The sequence below is a fragment of the Salmo trutta genome, chromosome 3, assembly GCF_901001165.1.
Source record: "Salmo trutta chromosome 3, fSalTru1.1, whole genome shotgun sequence".
NCBI lineage: Eukaryota > Metazoa > Chordata > Actinopteri > Salmoniformes > Salmonidae > Salmo > Salmo trutta.
Window position 1 is genome coordinate 23,984,748 of NC_042959.1, and position 17,266 is coordinate 24,002,013.

The 17,266-nt window shown below is 40.2% G+C and overlaps 2 protein-coding genes and 1 long non-coding RNA gene across 3 annotated transcripts; 1 reads left to right on the plus strand and 2 right to left on the minus strand.

Annotated features, from left to right (window-relative positions):
* Window positions 1–865: 865 nt before the first annotated feature.
* On the minus strand, window positions 866–9,921 carry LOC115170794 (uncharacterized). Its single transcript, XR_003871095.1, has 3 exons — window positions 9,797–9,921; window positions 1,410–1,541; window positions 866–923 (listed from the first exon to the last, which is right to left on the minus strand). It is a non-coding gene; the product is annotated as an uncharacterized LOC115170794 (long non-coding RNA).
* aga (aspartylglucosaminidase) lies at window positions 5,195–10,799 on the plus strand. The gene is made up of 9 exons (XM_029727081.1): window positions 5,195–5,563; window positions 6,216–6,369; window positions 6,543–6,655; window positions 6,876–6,988; window positions 7,533–7,638; window positions 7,745–7,820; window positions 9,825–9,932; window positions 10,283–10,416; window positions 10,533–10,799. The coding sequence occupies exons 1-9, from the start codon at window positions 5,464–5,466 to the stop codon at window positions 10,631–10,633; spliced, it is 1,005 nt and encodes a 334-aa protein (XP_029582941.1). The 5' UTR covers window positions 5,195–5,463; the 3' UTR covers window positions 10,634–10,799.
* A 37-nt stretch (window positions 10,800–10,836) lies between these two features.
* Window positions 10,837–16,959, minus strand: neil3 (nei-like DNA glycosylase 3). The gene is made up of 10 exons (XM_029727071.1): window positions 16,717–16,959; window positions 16,496–16,605; window positions 16,215–16,349; window positions 13,848–14,061; window positions 13,510–13,584; window positions 13,202–13,368; window positions 12,626–12,795; window positions 11,924–12,350; window positions 11,392–11,572; window positions 10,837–11,227 (listed from the first exon to the last, which is right to left on the minus strand). Exons 1-10 carry the CDS (start codon window positions 16,822–16,824, stop codon window positions 11,045–11,047), a joined length of 1,770 nt encoding a protein of 589 aa, XP_029582931.1. The 5' UTR covers window positions 16,825–16,959; the 3' UTR covers window positions 10,837–11,044.
* Between the last annotated feature and the right edge of the window lie 307 nt (window positions 16,960–17,266).

Consider the following 17,266-nt stretch of genomic DNA (forward strand, 5'->3'; position numbering starts at 1 on the left):
AGATAGATTGGATTTTGTCTGGTGTTGTCAAAGTCTAAAGAGCTGCAACGGAATTCAAAGCAAGTAAAGAAATAAGAATGCAGTGGAGAGAAAAGGAGATTTCAATTGATACTGCTTTATTTTTCATAGGAAATATCTTCTGAATATGAAATGCCTATCACTGTTAGATTGAGCTGATCATAGCCCACATACTTCACTCAGCTATGTGCATTTGCAATGGCACAGAGTGAATGGTTAAAATGTATGGCTGCAATTCCAACATGTAAAATAGTGGCCTCCCACCACGTTCACCTCTTTCAGATCAGTGGACTGTTGAAGATAGGATAGGAACAGTTACCTGAAACGTGTTTAGATCCACAATGTTTGCTTGCTACCTTAGTGCTAGCTACAGGAAATGTAACACTCAAAACACTTGATGCCAATAGTATCACAAACAAACCGATTTTCTCTCATGGGGTAACTATCTCATTGTTTCATTAAAGTGGGATCATGACACAGGCATGGCAGAGGCTTTTGTGTTGACACTAGTCACCTAACAGCTTTCTGTAAAGATTGGTGCTCCCCCTAGCACATCATTACCATTTAGAGTAAACAGTTCATCAGTGACTCCATAGAAAGCATAACACCACACCCCGGGTAGTCGCCGCTGCCTCTCCACTGATATAACTAGTGTCTTATCACAGCTGCACAGGCAGTAGAGAAAAGAACAGGCAAAGGAAGATACTTCATACGGTTGCCAAAGCTAGGATAGAGGCTCTTCCTGCTCTCTTGTGTGTGAAGAGGAACTTAAATCTCAAGAGGAATACATGAGGTTTTGTGATACTTACCAATGGCATTCCTCTTCCTCCTCTTCTTGAAATAGCATTCAAACTGCTTTGAATTTGTCTTGGGATGCACCTATTTCCAAATGTTGATCTGGTACACTGAAGATTTTGGGAGAAAAGCTTTAGAAGAAGTAACCTGGCGTAAAGTACAAAATATCATCAAAGGTTTTGAATGATGTTTTCCATTCATGTTCATTCACAAGCAGTATTTCCAAAAATAAACAAAATATAAATTACTTAATCTTTTTGATTGCACGTGAGTAACAAGAACAGCAATTCCTGTGGATCAGTCAATTCTGTTGATCCTAAGGATTTTACAATCATTGTTCTTCATGTAGGGTAATAGGATTGAGAGGTTCCACTTCAGCCCCATCCACTGGATCTATAGGTCATTACATTGTGTTGGATGTACTGTATACTCTAGTCTGAGCCAAAATAACATACTTCACATCTTGTTCTCATAGCATACATTCTGAATCTTTAATAATTCTTGGTCAATCAGCTACTGATGCATGGTTGATATTGGCTCTGAGTACCTTAACGTTCTAGTCAGAAGAAGAAAAAGACAGCACAGTCTGAATTTACCTTTCACTTCACAAAATGTCAGTCCTTCCACTGGCAGATTCCAAGTAGCCATTCTAGTCCACCTTGGCATCTGCCTTGTATCAATTGCAATGTTAAGCAGTTCACATTCACCAGTTGTGACAGCAGCAACCTCTGAGAAACAACACAGTAGGCCATTCCAAGAGTCAGTCAATGTAACTGGAGAGTACAAAACAAAATACATTACACAGCATTAACAGCCTTAAATGATATACATCTTGCCTCTTAGCCACTCTCTGAATTGATTACTAGATTGTACACAACTGCTGACAGAGCTGAAAAGGAGGTCATTGCAAATGTTGAATCTCTATGGATATTGTGAGCGTTAAAAGTTTGGGGTACATACATAAGCCCACAATAGAATGATAATTAAGTGTTTTGAACAGTTTTGCTCATGCCCCTTTTGAGTAATCTGCTTCTTTATGTTCCATTCCTTATTGCATGATGTGAAATTACCTTTAAAGGGATATATCGTTTATATTTTTTTAAACATTTTGGCTGATTAAAAAACACCATAAGACTAAGAGAAATGTTGATTTGCCTTGCATAATAAATATTGATGGACCCATGCCTCCCCTGTTAAACATTTTGTTTGAAATGGGACAAAGCGTTGCCTGTCCTAGCCTTTGTCCAGAAACAAACCTTTGAGTTCGTCTCAGTTCTTAAATGCTTCAAACAAAAGCAAACATTGTGATCTGCTTGAGTAGCCTCAAATGCAAGGCTATTGGAAGGATTTAACGCATTCAAATCGCAATGAAAAGCACAAGGAAATACCCATACATAAGGTTCCTAAGCTTCGTGAAAAGGGTGCTTGACTGAGCAGAAATGCATCTAATCCACTGATGTTATTGTAGTTTCCTAAAGGAACATTTCAAGAGAAATGTTTTGTCTTTGGGTACATCTTGTTTGCTTATATTTGTGTGAATGTTTGTTTCAAAAACAGTGCCAAATTAAAGTTTATAATGACTCTGATATTAAATAAAATACGATTTGATATTCAACTCATAGAAAATGTTTCTCATTGATTTCATTTTTTTTTAAAGTGTCGGACGAAGTATGAGTGTAGCTAGCATTATCTTGGTGCTCCAGTTTAGCCATTTTAGAATATATTTTTTAAATATACATATTTAAGTTTACCTATCATGTTTTTTGTACATTTTTTTCACTGAGGCTATTGCATTACCGAACTAGATTGATATAAAAATGAATAAATAAGCTACTGGTTTGCTCTTCACAAGTGCTTCACTTTTTTAACGATAGCTAGAAATTGGCCAACTTTTGGTAATACAGCCATGGACATTTGACTTATTGTAAATATTAACTTTCAAGCTAGGTAATGTGTCAAATACACATTGTTGACAAAGATACAAACAGATATGCTTAATGTTTATACAGATCTAAGTTTGGATTGATTTAAAATCATCAAACTTTTTTCTTCACTACTATATCTGAAATAAAGATAAAATGTTAGTTTTCATTGAAACGTGTAAAGAAAATACTTCTCATTCGTAAGTTGCAGAAATACAATAAATTATTATCTCTACATCATCCAAATCGGCAAAGAAATACAAAGACACAACCGAGTTGGCCACTGAACTCTGAATAAATAATTTTTGTAATTACCCCCGCAATTAGGATTTTATTGGCATTGTTTGACAGATAAAAATGTGGAAAAGTGCCTACCATCCTTATTATCGTCACTTCACCAAATAGCAATATCATTTCTTGTGGGAATACTTCAATAATCAATGCTTTGTTCATTTGCATTTTAATTCCTTTGAAGGCAGATCTGTTGTGCTCCACGCTTATTCCAATGCCAGCTGTTTAAAAGAACGTTTTTTTCTTCTTCTGGTCGGGCAGCTGCTATCGCTGTTTACCTAGCTGGCGTCTTACTCCATTTGCTTGCTTTGAAACACTGCTGGTCTTTTATCGGACCTTTAAATCGCTACCCATGAATCTCTTCACTGCGCATGTGTTACAAAGCCAGGTCTCTTGACAAATCTCTCTACCATCTGTTTCACATTCAATGGTTTTGCTCCAAATGGAACCAAATGACTTTGGTGTTGCTTAGCATATTTAAAAAAAAAAGTTTCTTCTGAGCTATATTTAATCATCTGAAGTGGCTAATCATGGAACTCTTCTTAGTCCCTATGGTCATGAGACAAATTGGGAGGATTTAACATGTTTTAAATAGAAACTATTTGCAAAGTTCCTTTCAAGAAAAAAGTGTAGTTAATGATCTCGCTCTCAAGTTTTCCATAACATGAGCTGAACCCTATCATGATTTTTCTTTTGCGCTATTATCGCCGTTATCTCACCTTAATTGTGATCCCATGGTCCTTTACAAAGTGCATGCTGCAAAGGTATTTACATGTGAAGTTGTAAAAAAAGAGTTACATGAAAAACAGTGGTACACCACTACCACCACCTCGATAACTTATGGCTTTTCGGGTCCATATCAAATTCATGAGTTAGTGATTTGCGCTACTTTTTTTGTATTAGCCAACACTATAAAGGCAGAGAAATAAAACACATCATTATTAGGCCTTGCAATTCAACTTTACAAGTTTGACAAGTTCAGTGTCTCAACCATAAACCGCTATCAGGCCAGTCAACTAATGGTTCAGTCAACAACTTATAAAAAAAAGATGAATCAGGCCAATCATAAATGTTTAACCAATGCCTTTAACATGACCATTCAATAACGATTAGATCATTAGCTCCTTTCAAACCCCAAAAGTAAAATGTATGTCACATAAGAAGTCAACAGTTGTCTGACAAGAGGGCTAATTATTGCTTACTCTGGCCACAACACACAACAAAGGTCAGGATTACTAACTCTTTGTATCGGATTCATTGGTATTAGTAATCAACTAATAGGGAAAATAAATCAATCACCCATTTGAATTGACCGACAGGCCAAATTACTTCACATGCTATAAGCATTCATAATATTTAATTTCTTCTTATGAGACTAAAGACTCATACATACAGTATGTGCACGTGGTGTCTTTTCTCACTGTCTTATGTGGACATGCAACATTTATTCATAGGATTGAGCTGTGATGCTTATTCTACAGAACTAGTGACATTGTTTATTGAAAAGCTGTGGAGGACATCATGAAAATTGCCTCACAAAAGGGCATGTGTGATTGATGAAGTTATATCCTATAAGGGCAATCCTTTTAGCCTCTGCTCTTTCATTTTGATCAATAACACAGAAAAAGTTATACTCTATATTTCTCTCTTCATTGTTCCCCACCAGACCCCTTGTAACAGTCATGGTGTGCCATGCCATGTTTAAGGACTAACCAATGAATAAAATATCAGTGAAAATTGCATTTTCCAAATGAATAATGTAAAAGATGACACACTGCTAAGGTTCACTTCTCAAGGTTAGACTTGATTGTTTTGTTACTTTCTCTGTGTAGCCTGTGCTTTTGTCTTCTTTTGTTTGAGATGAGAAGATCAAATTAAATCCAGTTTTCAGTTCCAACAAAACGTCGAATCCAATATCTCCCGCAACTAACATTAATCGTGAACCTATTTTAAATGGATGGAGTCAGTCCATTTTTATTTCACAGATTTATTGTTAGGCTACAGTTGTGAAGGAGTTAACATGTGTGATCTGAATTTAGATAAGTGTTGGCATGATGAGCGCAGCAAACATGGTCTTTTTTATTGTTCACTTTATCAAGTCCCATGTAATTGCAGAAAAGCAATGCAGAGCATGAAGCTGTATTTCAACTTATGCGTTGCACTGAAAAGATACGCTGGCCCTTTAATGAAAAGCCTGCCCACTAGTCATGTGCCAAAACAAGGAAGTCGAAAAATGAACGTTTATTCTTAATGAAATTCTAAATGAAAGCTAGGTTTGTTTTTAACCAACTAATTTCAAAACGCCTCGTATATTTTCGAAATATTGTGGACCTTAAAAAAAATAAAAAATAAATCACGTGCAATTACCATGTTCTGCACAAAAATTGCAGTTGAAACTGAAAGCTAACGTTATTTCTTTTGCAAAACTTTTGTCAAAATGCTTCTGTGTTTTATATTGATGTTTTTGTTGCCATTTGGTCAAGCAACATTGCCTCTTGTTATAAACACATGGCCATTCGAGCATGCTACAGCGGCAGGTAACTACATTGTATCATTTTGTTCTTATTGTTGCAAATAAGTTATCCATTTTGATACAACTTTATCAAATGATACAATGTAAGAAAGACATTCATGAAGTTAGCTAGCTAGATCTGTCCTGCCAGCCCAAGAGATGAATGTGGCCCTCTAAAATATTTCGATTTTATTTTCTGAGTTGATGTGGACAATCCAAGCTGTCGAAATATCACCAGTTGGCATACTAATCCTTGGCAACTGGGGGGGGATCATTGACCAAATGGTTCTTTGGCAGCCTAGGCCTATTCCTTTTCATGGGAAATCCCTTGAGATGGTCATGTTATCTGGCAGGATTGGGACTGTACTGTCTGGCACTCTGATAATGCGTGACCAAAATCATGTCTAAATACTGTGAAAAAGTTCAATATTGTGTGCTTCTAGGTTCTACCTCTGCTACATATTTTGTGTGTTGTGTGGGAACCAACATATTATTTTATGTACAAATGATGCTCTTGGGACCCATTAATGTTGAATAGGCGAATCAGGAGGAACATCCATTTATTTTTTAATAAAGTATATTTTCACGCGTAGACTTATTCCTAGAATGTAGCAAGACTGCAATATTCTTACTAAGTCAAACACTCGTCTGTCTGTCTGTGACTCTCTCTCTCAAAGCGTGGAGTGCTCTGCAGGCTGGGGGCTCTGTGCTGGATGCCGTGGAGAAGGGCTGTGCCCGCTGCGAGGCTGACCAGTGTGATGGCAGTGTGGGGTTTGGAGGGAGCCCAGATGAGAGAGGAGAGACCACCCTGGATGCCATGATCATGAACGGGCAAGTCATACCCACTAACCAGTCATTATAGTAGGGCTTGGGGGTGTCTAAAATCAGTTGATCCCATTTCAGTCAATATAAAGTTTAATTAAGTTATACTGGGACATGGCATTGCTTGGAAATATTATTAATATTCTTCATTAAAAAGGTTTCCTGGTTTTGTGTGGACGCAGTAATACAATGGAGGTGGGCGCTGTAGGAGACCTGCGGAGAATCAAGAATGCCATTGGGGTGGCCAGAGCTGTGATGGAACGCACCGACCACACACTACTGGTGGGCGAGTCAGGTATTGCAGGATTCAAAATAGGCTTTTATTTGCTAAGGGGACAGACACAGCAAAAACATTTTACTCCTTTTGCATGTAACTCATCACCTATCGTTTAACATACAGTAGCCTCCTACAGCTAACCATTCCATCATATACAGTTAGGAGTACATTGTATTGCTGTTTGGCTGCTTTTGACCCTATATTGTTATTTTTAACCCCACTACCATGTTCAACACAGCATCAGTCTTTGCTGAGAACATGGGCTTCACTGCAGAAGACCTTACAACCAACAAATCTATCAGCATTTTCACACAGTGGTTGAAGGACAACTGCCAACCCAATTATCGCAAGGTGCGTGTTTTCTACTCTAGCTTTGGTCTGTCATTATCTTGTATGGAAGATAATGACAGACCAAAGGATATCTTTTAAGGATATCACCATGTTTGAAAAAGTAATGAATAAAATGGACTTCCATGTTATGAATAATGCATTAGGGGGACGTATGAAAGAGACTATTGTTTATCCCAACATGCTGTTACCATTGGCACAACCAAAGCCCTGTAGACAATACAATGCTTATGCATATTGGGCTACCGGCTGCTAAAATTACTATTGAGCTGGGTAACCATAGCCAAAAGATTAAAGTGCTTAGGTAGTGTGCTGGTTGAAGTAGAAAATATCTTCATTAAATTGGAAGCCTTCTCTTTGCTTTACTGCAAGTCGCTCTGGATAAGAGCATCTGCTAAATGACAAAAAAAAGTAATAAAAAAAATCCTTTACAGAACTGTGGATATAATCACAAACAACCTAATGTGTTATTTGTCTATTGCTGCTGTAATAGAACAGTCTTAACCCAAATTAATGTTGACTAATCTTTCCCCTTTAATATCAACAGAATGTTTCCCCAGATCCTTCACAGTACTGTGGACCATACAAACCTGGAGCCACATTGAGGCAGAGGAGAAAACGACAGATTGATATACATGCACATGACACTATTGGTATAGTTTATTAAATGAATTCATTGTTTTGTAGAGGTCGATAGTCAACTTTGATCTTCAGATCAGAATTGTACATTTAATATTGTGTACCTTTTCCTGACATTAGGGATGATCGTGATTGGTAAAGATGGCCAAGTTGCAGCAGGAACATCAACCAATGGAGCGAACCACAAGGTCCCGGGGTATGCATGTGTTGTTTAAAATTAAAGTGCCTTCGGAAAGTATTCAGACCCCTTGACTTTTGTTACGTTTACAGCCTTATTATAAAATGGATTAAATCGTTTTTTCCCCCTCATCTACACACAATACCTCATAGTTACAAAGCAAAAACAGGTTTTTAGAAATGTTTGCTAATTTATTAAAAATAAACAACTTAAATATCACATTTACATAAGTATTCAGACCCTTTACGTCATACTTTGTTGAAGCACCTTTGGCAGCGATTACAGCCTCGAGTCTTCTTGGGTATGATGCTACAAGCATGGCACACCTCTATTTGGGGAGTTTCTCCCATTCATCTCTGTAGATACTCTCAAGCTCTGTCAAGTTGGATGGAGAGTGTTGATGCACAGCTATTTTCAGGTCTCTCCAGAGATGTTCAATCAGGTTCATGTCCGGGCTCTGGCTGGGCCACTCAAGGACATTCAGAGAATTGTCCCGAAGCCACTCCTGCGTTGTCTTGGCTGTGTGCTTAGGGTTGTTGTCCTGTTGGAAGGTGAACCTTCAACCCAGTCTGAGGTCCTGAGCGCTCTGGAGCAGGTTTTCATCAAGGATCTCTCTGTACTTTGCTCCGTTCATCTTTGTCTCGATCCTGACTAGTCTCCCAGACCCTGCCGCTGAAAAACATCCCCACAGCATGATGCTGCTGCCACCACCATGCTTCACCGTAGGAATGGTGCCAGGTTTCCTCCAGATGTGACGATTGGAATTCAGGCCAAAGAGTTCAATCTTGTTTCTCATGGTCAGAGTATTTAGGTGCCTTTAGGCAAACTCCAAGTGGGCTGTATGTGCCTTTTACTGAAGAGTGGCTTCCGTCTGGCCACTCTACCATAAAGGCCTGATTGGTGGAGTGCTGCAGAGATGGTTGTCCTTCTGGAAGGTTCTCCCATCTCCACAGAGGAACTCTAGAGCTTTGTCAGAGTTACCATCAGGTTCTTGGTCACCTCCCTGACCAAGGCCCTTCTCCCCCGATTGCTCAGTTTGGCCGGGCGGCCAGCTCTAGGAAGAGTCTTGGTTGTTCCAAACTTCTTCCATTTAAGAATGATGGAGGCCACCGTTCTTGGGGACCTTCAATGCAGCAGAAATGTTTTCGTACCCTTCCCCAGACCTGGGCCTCGACAGAATCCTGTCTCGGTGCTCTATGGACAATTCCTTCGACCTCATGGCTTGGTTTTTGCTCTGACATGCACCGTCAACTGTTGGAGCTTATATAGACAGGTGTGCTTTTCCAAATCATGTCCAATCGTTTGAATTTACCACAGGTGGACTCCAAGTTGTAGAAACATCTCAAGGATGATAAAAGGAAACAGGATGCACCGGAGCTCAACTTCGAGACTCATAGCAAAGGGTCTGAATACTTATGTAAATAAAGTATTTGATATTTATTTTTAATACATTTGCAAAAATGTCTAACCTGTTTTCACTTTGTCATTATGGGGTATTGTGTGTAGATTGCTGAGGATTATATATTTTTAAGCAATTTTAGAATAAGGCTGTAACATAACAAATGTGGAAAAAGTCAAGGGGTCTGAATACTTTCCGAAGGCACTGGTACAGTACCAAATCAAATCAAATGTATTTATATAGCCCTTCTTACATCAGCTGATATCTCAAAGTGCTGTACAGAAACCCAGCCTAAAACCCCAAACAGCAAGCAATGCAGGTGTAGAAGCACGGACACAACTACTCATTCAAGGATTTTTCTTTATTTTTACTATTTTCTACATTGTAGAATAATAGAAGACATCAAAACTATGGAATCATGTAGTAACCAAAAAAGTGTAAAATCTAAATATATTTTATACTTGAGATTCTTCAAAGTAGCCACCCTTTGTCTTGATGACAGCTTTGCAGTCCACAATGTAGAAAACCCTTGAATGACTAGGTGTGTCCAAACTTAACTGGTACTGTATATAATGAATATTGATGATGAGTATACCTGTACATCTCCTTGATCTGTCCTGTAGGCGTGTAGGGGACTCTCCCATCGCTGGAGCAGGGTCCTACGCCGACAGCACTGCAGGGGGTGCGGCAGCAACGGGAGATGGAGATGTCATGATGCGCTTCCTACCTAGGTATCCATCCAGGCTTCTAGCACAGAGATGTTTGTAAGGATGTAACGTTAAAGAACATTGTGATAGAAACATATGGTGTAGACAAAATATGATTGTCATAGAAGTGTCACCTCGTGTCATGTCAGCTCTATTCATTATATTTCTATCCGCAACACTCAGAACATTTTACGTCACTGAATAACACCCCAGATAAGACTTACATTTCTGCTTTGTCTACATTTGGGTCTACTTTTTAGTCACAGCTGACATTTAAATATTTTAAGGATTATCAAACGGCTCATCATCGCTAAACTTGCTCGATGCCAAAACCAGATGCTAATGAAATGTGTTTAATTTGTTTACGAATGCAGTTACCTGGCTGTGGAGCTAATGAAGACAGGAACAGATCCATCCACTGCTTGTAAGACATCCATCTCCAGGATCAAGATACATTACCCAGGGTTCTTTGGGGCTGTCATCTGTGCCAACACAACAGGCCACTATGGTGAGTTCCCTAGATTAACCCAGTTATGGTTACAATGGCCATAAGTGAGTCAAATTATGACTGATAAATACTATGATGAATGTGATGCTTAACCGTTGTTCTGTCTCCTTTCTAAGGTGCTGCATGCAACAAAGTTCCTGGCTTCTCCAAATTTACTTTTGTGGTGTACAACTCTCAGTCCAATTCTCCACTTTTACAATCAGTTGATTGTTTTTAAAACCATTCAATGTTAATTTGAGGTAATGTGTACCCTAGTGCCACTATCAATTATGTTAATCAATAATTGTTTTTTTATGAGCCATGGATTTTAATCTAAACTGTTTGAATGTTTCCATAAATACAGAAATAGTTCACATTTTATGAATAAACTCATAATACAAAAAGCTGTGCAGTTCATAACATTTCAAATGACAGCCATGGTTTATATTGAAAGCGATCAATTATTTATTTAATGACAGTGATGGATTTTAATATTATAACTCATGATAACAAGGGTGAAGTTTAAGAAAACTTAACAGTGATACATTGATTAATGTAAACATTTTACACTAAAATGGATCAATATCAGTACAAAAAGCAGTGATGTTCAAAACAGTTCTTGTCTTTGTATCTTGCCCCTTTCCTCTCATCAGCAACCAGGAAGGATGGAGATTCCTGGACCATTTTCTGCCCACTGGAAGAAATCACACTGCTTGCCCTTTGGAAAACTACATACGTAAAAGTTGCGGCCGTTGTTTGGTCCTAGTTTGAGTACAGTCCTCATCAGGCAGCGTTTTGCATGGTTACAGAATGGAAAGTGTGTATCAGCCCACTAAGGACATAAGAGAGAATACAGTCATTCTGAGGCACCAGTTTTTCCTGGTCAGTCTGTAAATCAGGAGGAAAATACCTCTTCAAAATGTACTTGTTTATGTTTGAACAAACACATATCTACTTGCTAATGGACATGTAGACCAATTCCCCCATAATTCTTACCTCAAAGAATTTGCACTGTGTCTCCCTGGGGAGCGAGCAGGTGTAGAACTGTCTTCCTTTGTTGTCCCCCTGCTTGGTGACCAATCGGAGCACACTGGGCCGCCCATGGGACGCACAGCAAGGGTTGCTGGGAGGGGACTGTGTCTGCGTAACCCCAGTTGGTGCATTATTTTGAGGAGGGCTGACAGGTGGAGAAAAGTATTCTTGTTAGATAAATGGTATAACATTCACTGTCAAAGGATCAGCTGTTAATTTAAATTGAGTATGTTTAATTATCGCTACACTTGATAACATCTTTGAATTTAAACCATTCCACATGCATTTGTTGGCATACAACAGTTTCAGTGAACATTTTATTTAGCACACTGACCTACATTCTGAGCGGAGCAATACGTACAGTATGGTCACTAATCAACTATTCTGTAAAGTACAGAGAGCAGGAGGCTTTTCCATCCCAGTTACCCACACAAAAGTCAAACTACCTTGTTATAATATTTTACTTATAAATATGAAAGCACCACCATTCACTCACCTCAAATTATGGTGGGTTCCATTGTGAGGTTTGTTACTGACAGAAAAGGGACTGTGATCAATTCTCATTTTCTTGTGCGGCTGACTGTAGGAGACCATTGTTGATTCCCCCTTGGAGAGCGCCCCACTTTTGTCCTGCCAGCCACCAGAGGCATAATTGGGACTACTTCTTTTTCCCTGGGAGACATTGTGTTTATTTAAACCTCTTGCTGTGGAATTTAACTGACTGTTGGTGGAGGATAGGGGAAGGGGAGAGTTGACGCAGCTCGCCTTTGGGCTGAGGTCGGTGAACATCAGGGTGGTGTTCCCGAATGCGGCCCTGCGGTTGACTTTCAGGCCCTCTTGTGGTTTGGAGAAGGCATTGCAGGGGTACTTGATCAGATCTCTGGTGAAGGGTGAACTCTCGGGGCTGACATTGTCTTTGGGGACTGTGGAGGGGACGAGGACAGTGGGAAAACTGTTTATTTTATTCAACAACATCAATTAGATTCACATTCTATTCTGTTAGTTTAGAGCTGGATTTTTGGCCTGAAGGGTAGGGTAACTAAATTGAGATTCAACATTGAGAATACTTTATTAGTCCAGGAGGAGGCTCATTCTGGGTCAAGGCAACCTGCACACACACTTAAAACCAGACCTAAATGTGATTAGAATTGGTTTGACACAACCACATTCGTCCATATAAGAGTAGTTGACTACTCACGCTCAGGCCTAGGGGTCAGGCAGGCATCACAGGCCTTGCTCATAGGCTGGTTGATCAGAGTGCAGAGTTGACAGGCCCACTCCTCTTCCTCCCTCTTGGCCACATGATCGTTGCTCCCCATGCTGCCTTGGTAAGCCCAGCCAACTAACGTGTTCCTGGTTGGGAGCTTGCTAAAGAAAAGGAAGTATAAAGGAAGACAAGTTCAATGTGAGTCGCAATTACATTGAATTCTTGTCCACCAGTACTTTTTACATTCAGATTGTACTATATATGCAAAATTCACCTACAAGATGCATAATGGCTTAAAAAAAAAAAAAAACGTTTCATAAAAAAAAAAAAAAAAACGAACAAGTTGTCATTTTTACCCGTTTACCCCGGTGAATCTTGGATTTCTCTCCAGCTGACCTGCTATCATGCAGCGTGATTCAAGCAATGTTTGTGCGCACCGCGGGCGGCCAATGATCAGAACCAATGTTAAATTGTATGCCAGCCCATGTGGGGAAAATTCGGAGGTGTCGGGATCCAAGGCTTTCATCCCAACTCATTTCTATTTTAACTCAGATCCTGTGACTTTACCTCACGTTAACCTCACTTGCGTCCCCAGTCTGGCACCGGTCGCAGAAGTACGTCATCCTTCCGTTGTCTCCGAGGCGACAGACGGTGACGGCCCCGTTGCACTGACCACACTGAGGCCGTTTGTAGACTTTGTAGTGTTTGTTGAGAGCAGAGCCTGTCTTACGACACTGAGGTAAACAGAAGTGAAACAAAAGGGACATGGCTGATGAATACACGGTCTTTACACTACTGTAAAGCGTCTTTATTCAATTAAGAGGTCATTTAGCACATAAGATATTGCTTTCATTACATTGCTAAGTGTACTCTACCTTGTAAAATAGGAGGGTGAAATCTCGTGTCATTTTCACAAGATGGTGGAGCTGGGTATCCGTGAGTTGATTGACCTGAAAGATTTGGAAAATTGTGTCCATGCCATTGACTTGGTTCCATTCTAATTAGCATTTTGAAATCTTAACAATTTAGCAAATTATAGCAATGCAATACTCAGTCACAACAGTGCTGAATAAACTCATCCAAAGTCACTTACTGAATGGATTCCATGTAGTTTGTAATGCATGCTAAATAGCCTAGAGGCAATCCAAAACATGACTGGACCTTGCTCATTATGTATAGGTATCTAAAATGATGGTGTATCAGTTTTACCCACTTTAACAGAAGGGTGAAGACCGGAGTCAAACAGGGCTTCATTCTTAATGATGTTTCCCACTCCTGGTAGGACGGCCTGGTCTAGGAGTACGTCACACAGCATCCTGCAGCTCTGCCTCCTCACAGTCTCCTCCGCGTGGGAGAAGCTGAACTTACAGGAGCAGACATCCAGACTTTCCATAGCTCTCACTCTCTGTTCACAGTCCTCCGTCAGTCTGCAACAGAGTTGTGGACTCGAGTCTGACTCGATATAAAATAACTTGAAACTCGACTTGGACACTCAAGACTCGGGACTCGACTTTGACTTGAGGTTGATGACTTGAAATTAATCTGGCAAGGTTTTGTAATGTTTTGTGGCACAGAGTCTACATGCAGCCAGAGAGTTGCGACACCGTTGCCCTTCAACAAAAAAAACAGCAACAAATTGGCTAGTAAACCGCACACACTGCACTCTGATTGGACCAGCAAACTGTCAATCAACACAGAACGGCGAGCTAGTGAACAGATTGCTGATTTGCTGTACAGTTATAGGATCGGGTACAGCGCAAACGTCAAATTGTCAGGACAGGATTGTCATAATAAATAAATATGCAGCCCCCCAAAAATGTGTTGATCAAGAATATTAACTGTTGGCCTCCCGAGTGGCACAGTGGTCTAAGGCACTGCATCGCAGTGCTAGTTGTGCCACTAGAGATCCTGGTTCGAGTCCAGGCTCTGTCGCAGCCGGCCACGACTGGGAGACCCATGGGGTGGCGCACAATTGGCCAAGCGTCGTCCGGGTTAGGGGAGGGTTTGGCCGGCAGGGATGTTCTTGTCCCATCGCGCAGTAGCGACTCCTGTGGCGGGCCGGGCTCAATGCACACTGACACAGTCGCCAGGTGTATGGTGTTTCCTCCGACACATTGGTGCGGCTGGCTTCCGGGTTAAGCGAGCAGTGTGTCAAGAAGCAGTGCGGCTTGGCTGTGTTTCAGAGGACACATGGCTCTCGACCTTCGCCTCTCCCGAGTCCGTTCGGGAGTTGCAGCGATGGGACAGGACTGTAACTACCAATTGGATACCACGAAATTGGGGAGAAAAAGGGGTGTAAAAAATACATATTAATTGTTTACTTTGCAAGCTCACCAGCAATTGGCAACAATTACTATCACAGGCCTAATGTTCTTTTGGTATGTAACAATCACTTGAAATTGATAATCTACTTATGAAGCTTGCATTTGGAATTTGTTAAAATGAATTATTACTATTGAGAAGACGCACAATAGGCAAGGCTCTTCACTTGCGCTCTCCACACTCCTGCCAGTGAAGTGCTTTTTTCCCCGTTGAAATATTTGCTTTCACACATTTAAAATACATAGGCCCTATGCATTTTAAACATCTCTTTATAGTGCACATGACAGTTTGCAAGACTCATGAGGTAGAAGTTCTGTTTATTTGATTCAATGTATGGTTTCCTTTGTTCATATTTCCCAGGGTTATGTCAGAGTTCCGTGTCCTATGTCTCTGTCATTTTTGTTGTGCATAATCGGAGCGCACATGTCTCAGTGTGCATAGAAATAGGCTATGTGGCCTGAGCTCAATGCTTTGGAGTCAGAACGTTGAATAAGAGAAAATTATTGTTCCATGTATCCATGGTGTTGAAATATCATTAAGTCTGATTAAGACAAAAGTACCAATGTATGTGGAAATCACATTTTGTATTGTAAAACAAGTTTATTGGTTGTAATTATCAATTGAAAAATTGTTTGGTCCTGGGGGCCAAGTGATTATATTATGTAGGCCTGTTTCAGCTCCTGTTAGACAGATTCTATTTGGTTTCTCAAAAGGAGGGAGTACAGCCTTGCCCTCTACCTGTGTACATTCAGATAGGAGAGGTTAAGCCTGATATAGAGGCTATTTCTTTTGGGCTATTGCCCACGTATATTTGGTCAATCTACTTGTATATTTTGCATGATATGGTGCTCTCACCATTAGATCACCTAGACCTGTAAATAAATCTACACTCATTCTGGTAGCCTCAATAAATAGACAGATGCATAGATATTTTTTTTCTTGACTTTAAAACTTGTGACTCAACTTGACTTGCTGTTAGAATACACGACTTGGATTTGACCCGATCTACTTGGGACTCAACTTGAGACCTGCTTGTAACTCAAATAATAGTGATTTACCCCCCCCCCCCCGGTCTGCAACCGTGTGTGTGTGTGTGTGTGTGTGTGTGTGTGTAGAGAACACCATTTCATGTTAGAATGATTACAATCAAATGCTGAATTGGAACTATGGGTTGATGCCAGGAGTGAAAGGGTAGTACCTTGATGCCTGCTGCAAGTGCAGGCTTTTGTTCCAGCCCAGTGTGAATTATCCCCCATACCTGATTTCCACAGTAGAGTCAAAGAAGGAGACTGTGTCATTGGTCAGGTGGATCTCCAGCACAGGGGGTGATCCCTTTCTGCTTGTGATGTCAGTGGGGTTGATTCGCATAGAGCCATCCATACCAAAGTGGACTCTGCCATTAGAAGAGAGATAATGACATATGTAAACAGTTCAGAAATGCATTTTACATGGGTGGTATGTTAGACATTTAATACCCGAATTGAATCAGTTGATTCCTATCAATAAAATGACATCACCCCCATAATAGCAGCTAGCTACCTCAGAGCTCTTTGGCCAAAGTACATGAAGAGTTCCTTTCCAAGGGTCTCAACTCCTGTGTATGGACAGCCCATGAATATCTGGAAGGAGATCGTATTGGTGGCATTCCTCTGCAAAAAATAACGTTCGTTACAATCACCTAAAGTTAGCTAGCTACAACAGCAGAGATATAACTGGTACTGTAACTAGCTACTGTTAGCTAGCTATCAATAGTAACTTACTTGTGTGTTTGTCGTCAAGCTTCCCCTGAATTCTTTCACCTTCTGTCCTCTTTGGACCTTCGAGCGGATCTTTTCTCCATTCAATGTGCATCCTGGACCCTCAACCATTTTACCTTGGTATCTAAAGTTATTGTTGCAAACTATTTGATAAAAAACATACAACGAGAAGCTGTGCGTACTGAATTTTCACAAAATCAAAACATCCGGATTCCCGCCATATGATTTCATTTTCTTCTTCTATGGTATGATGGCGGTCGAAAACAAGGGTTAGAGGTGCATGCTGCCACCTACTGTACGGGTGGTAAACGCCAGAAAAAAATATCATTTGTAGATAAACCGACATACAAAATACAAAAATAGACATATTAAAACCCACCCCCCTCCTTCAGTCACATTCTTACACAGGCTCAGGGGCCTGTGAGGGAGGAACATTCTTTGACAGGATTTCTTTCAATGCCTAACTGTAAACTCAATGACTCCCAAAAAGCGTTCTGCTGCACTCATAATGATTTCAATTTGTGCAGTGCAGTTTATGCCATTGCAATAAATG

What these genes read in the sequence shown, in the direction of transcription:
- aga (XM_029727081.1), top strand. Translation starts at nt 5,464, where the DNA reads ATGCTTCTGTGTTTTATATTGATGTTTTTGTTGCCATTTGGTCAAGCA. An exon ending in CGAGCATGCTACAGCGGCAG is followed by an intron (nt 5,564 to 6,215) that starts GTAACTACATTG and finishes TCTCTCTCAAAG; the next exon opens with CGTGGAGTGCTCTGCAGGCT. An exon ending in ATGATGCGCTTCCTACCTAG is followed by an intron (nt 9,933 to 10,282) that starts GTATCCATCCAG and finishes TTACGAATGCAG; the next exon opens with TTACCTGGCTGTGGAGCTAA.
- neil3 (XM_029727071.1), bottom strand. Translation starts at nt 16,824, where the DNA reads ATGGTTGAGGGTCCAGGATGCACATTGAATGGAGAAAAGATCCGCTCG. An exon ending in GACTCTACTGTGGAAATCAG is followed by an intron (nt 14,062 to 16,214) that starts GTATGGGGGATA and finishes ACTCTGTTGCAG; the next exon opens with ACTGACGGAGGACTGTGAAC. An exon ending in CCTGACCCCTAGGCCTGAGC is followed by an intron (nt 12,351 to 12,625) that starts GTGAGTAGTCAA and finishes TCCCCTCCACAG; the next exon opens with TCCCCAAAGACAATGTCAGC.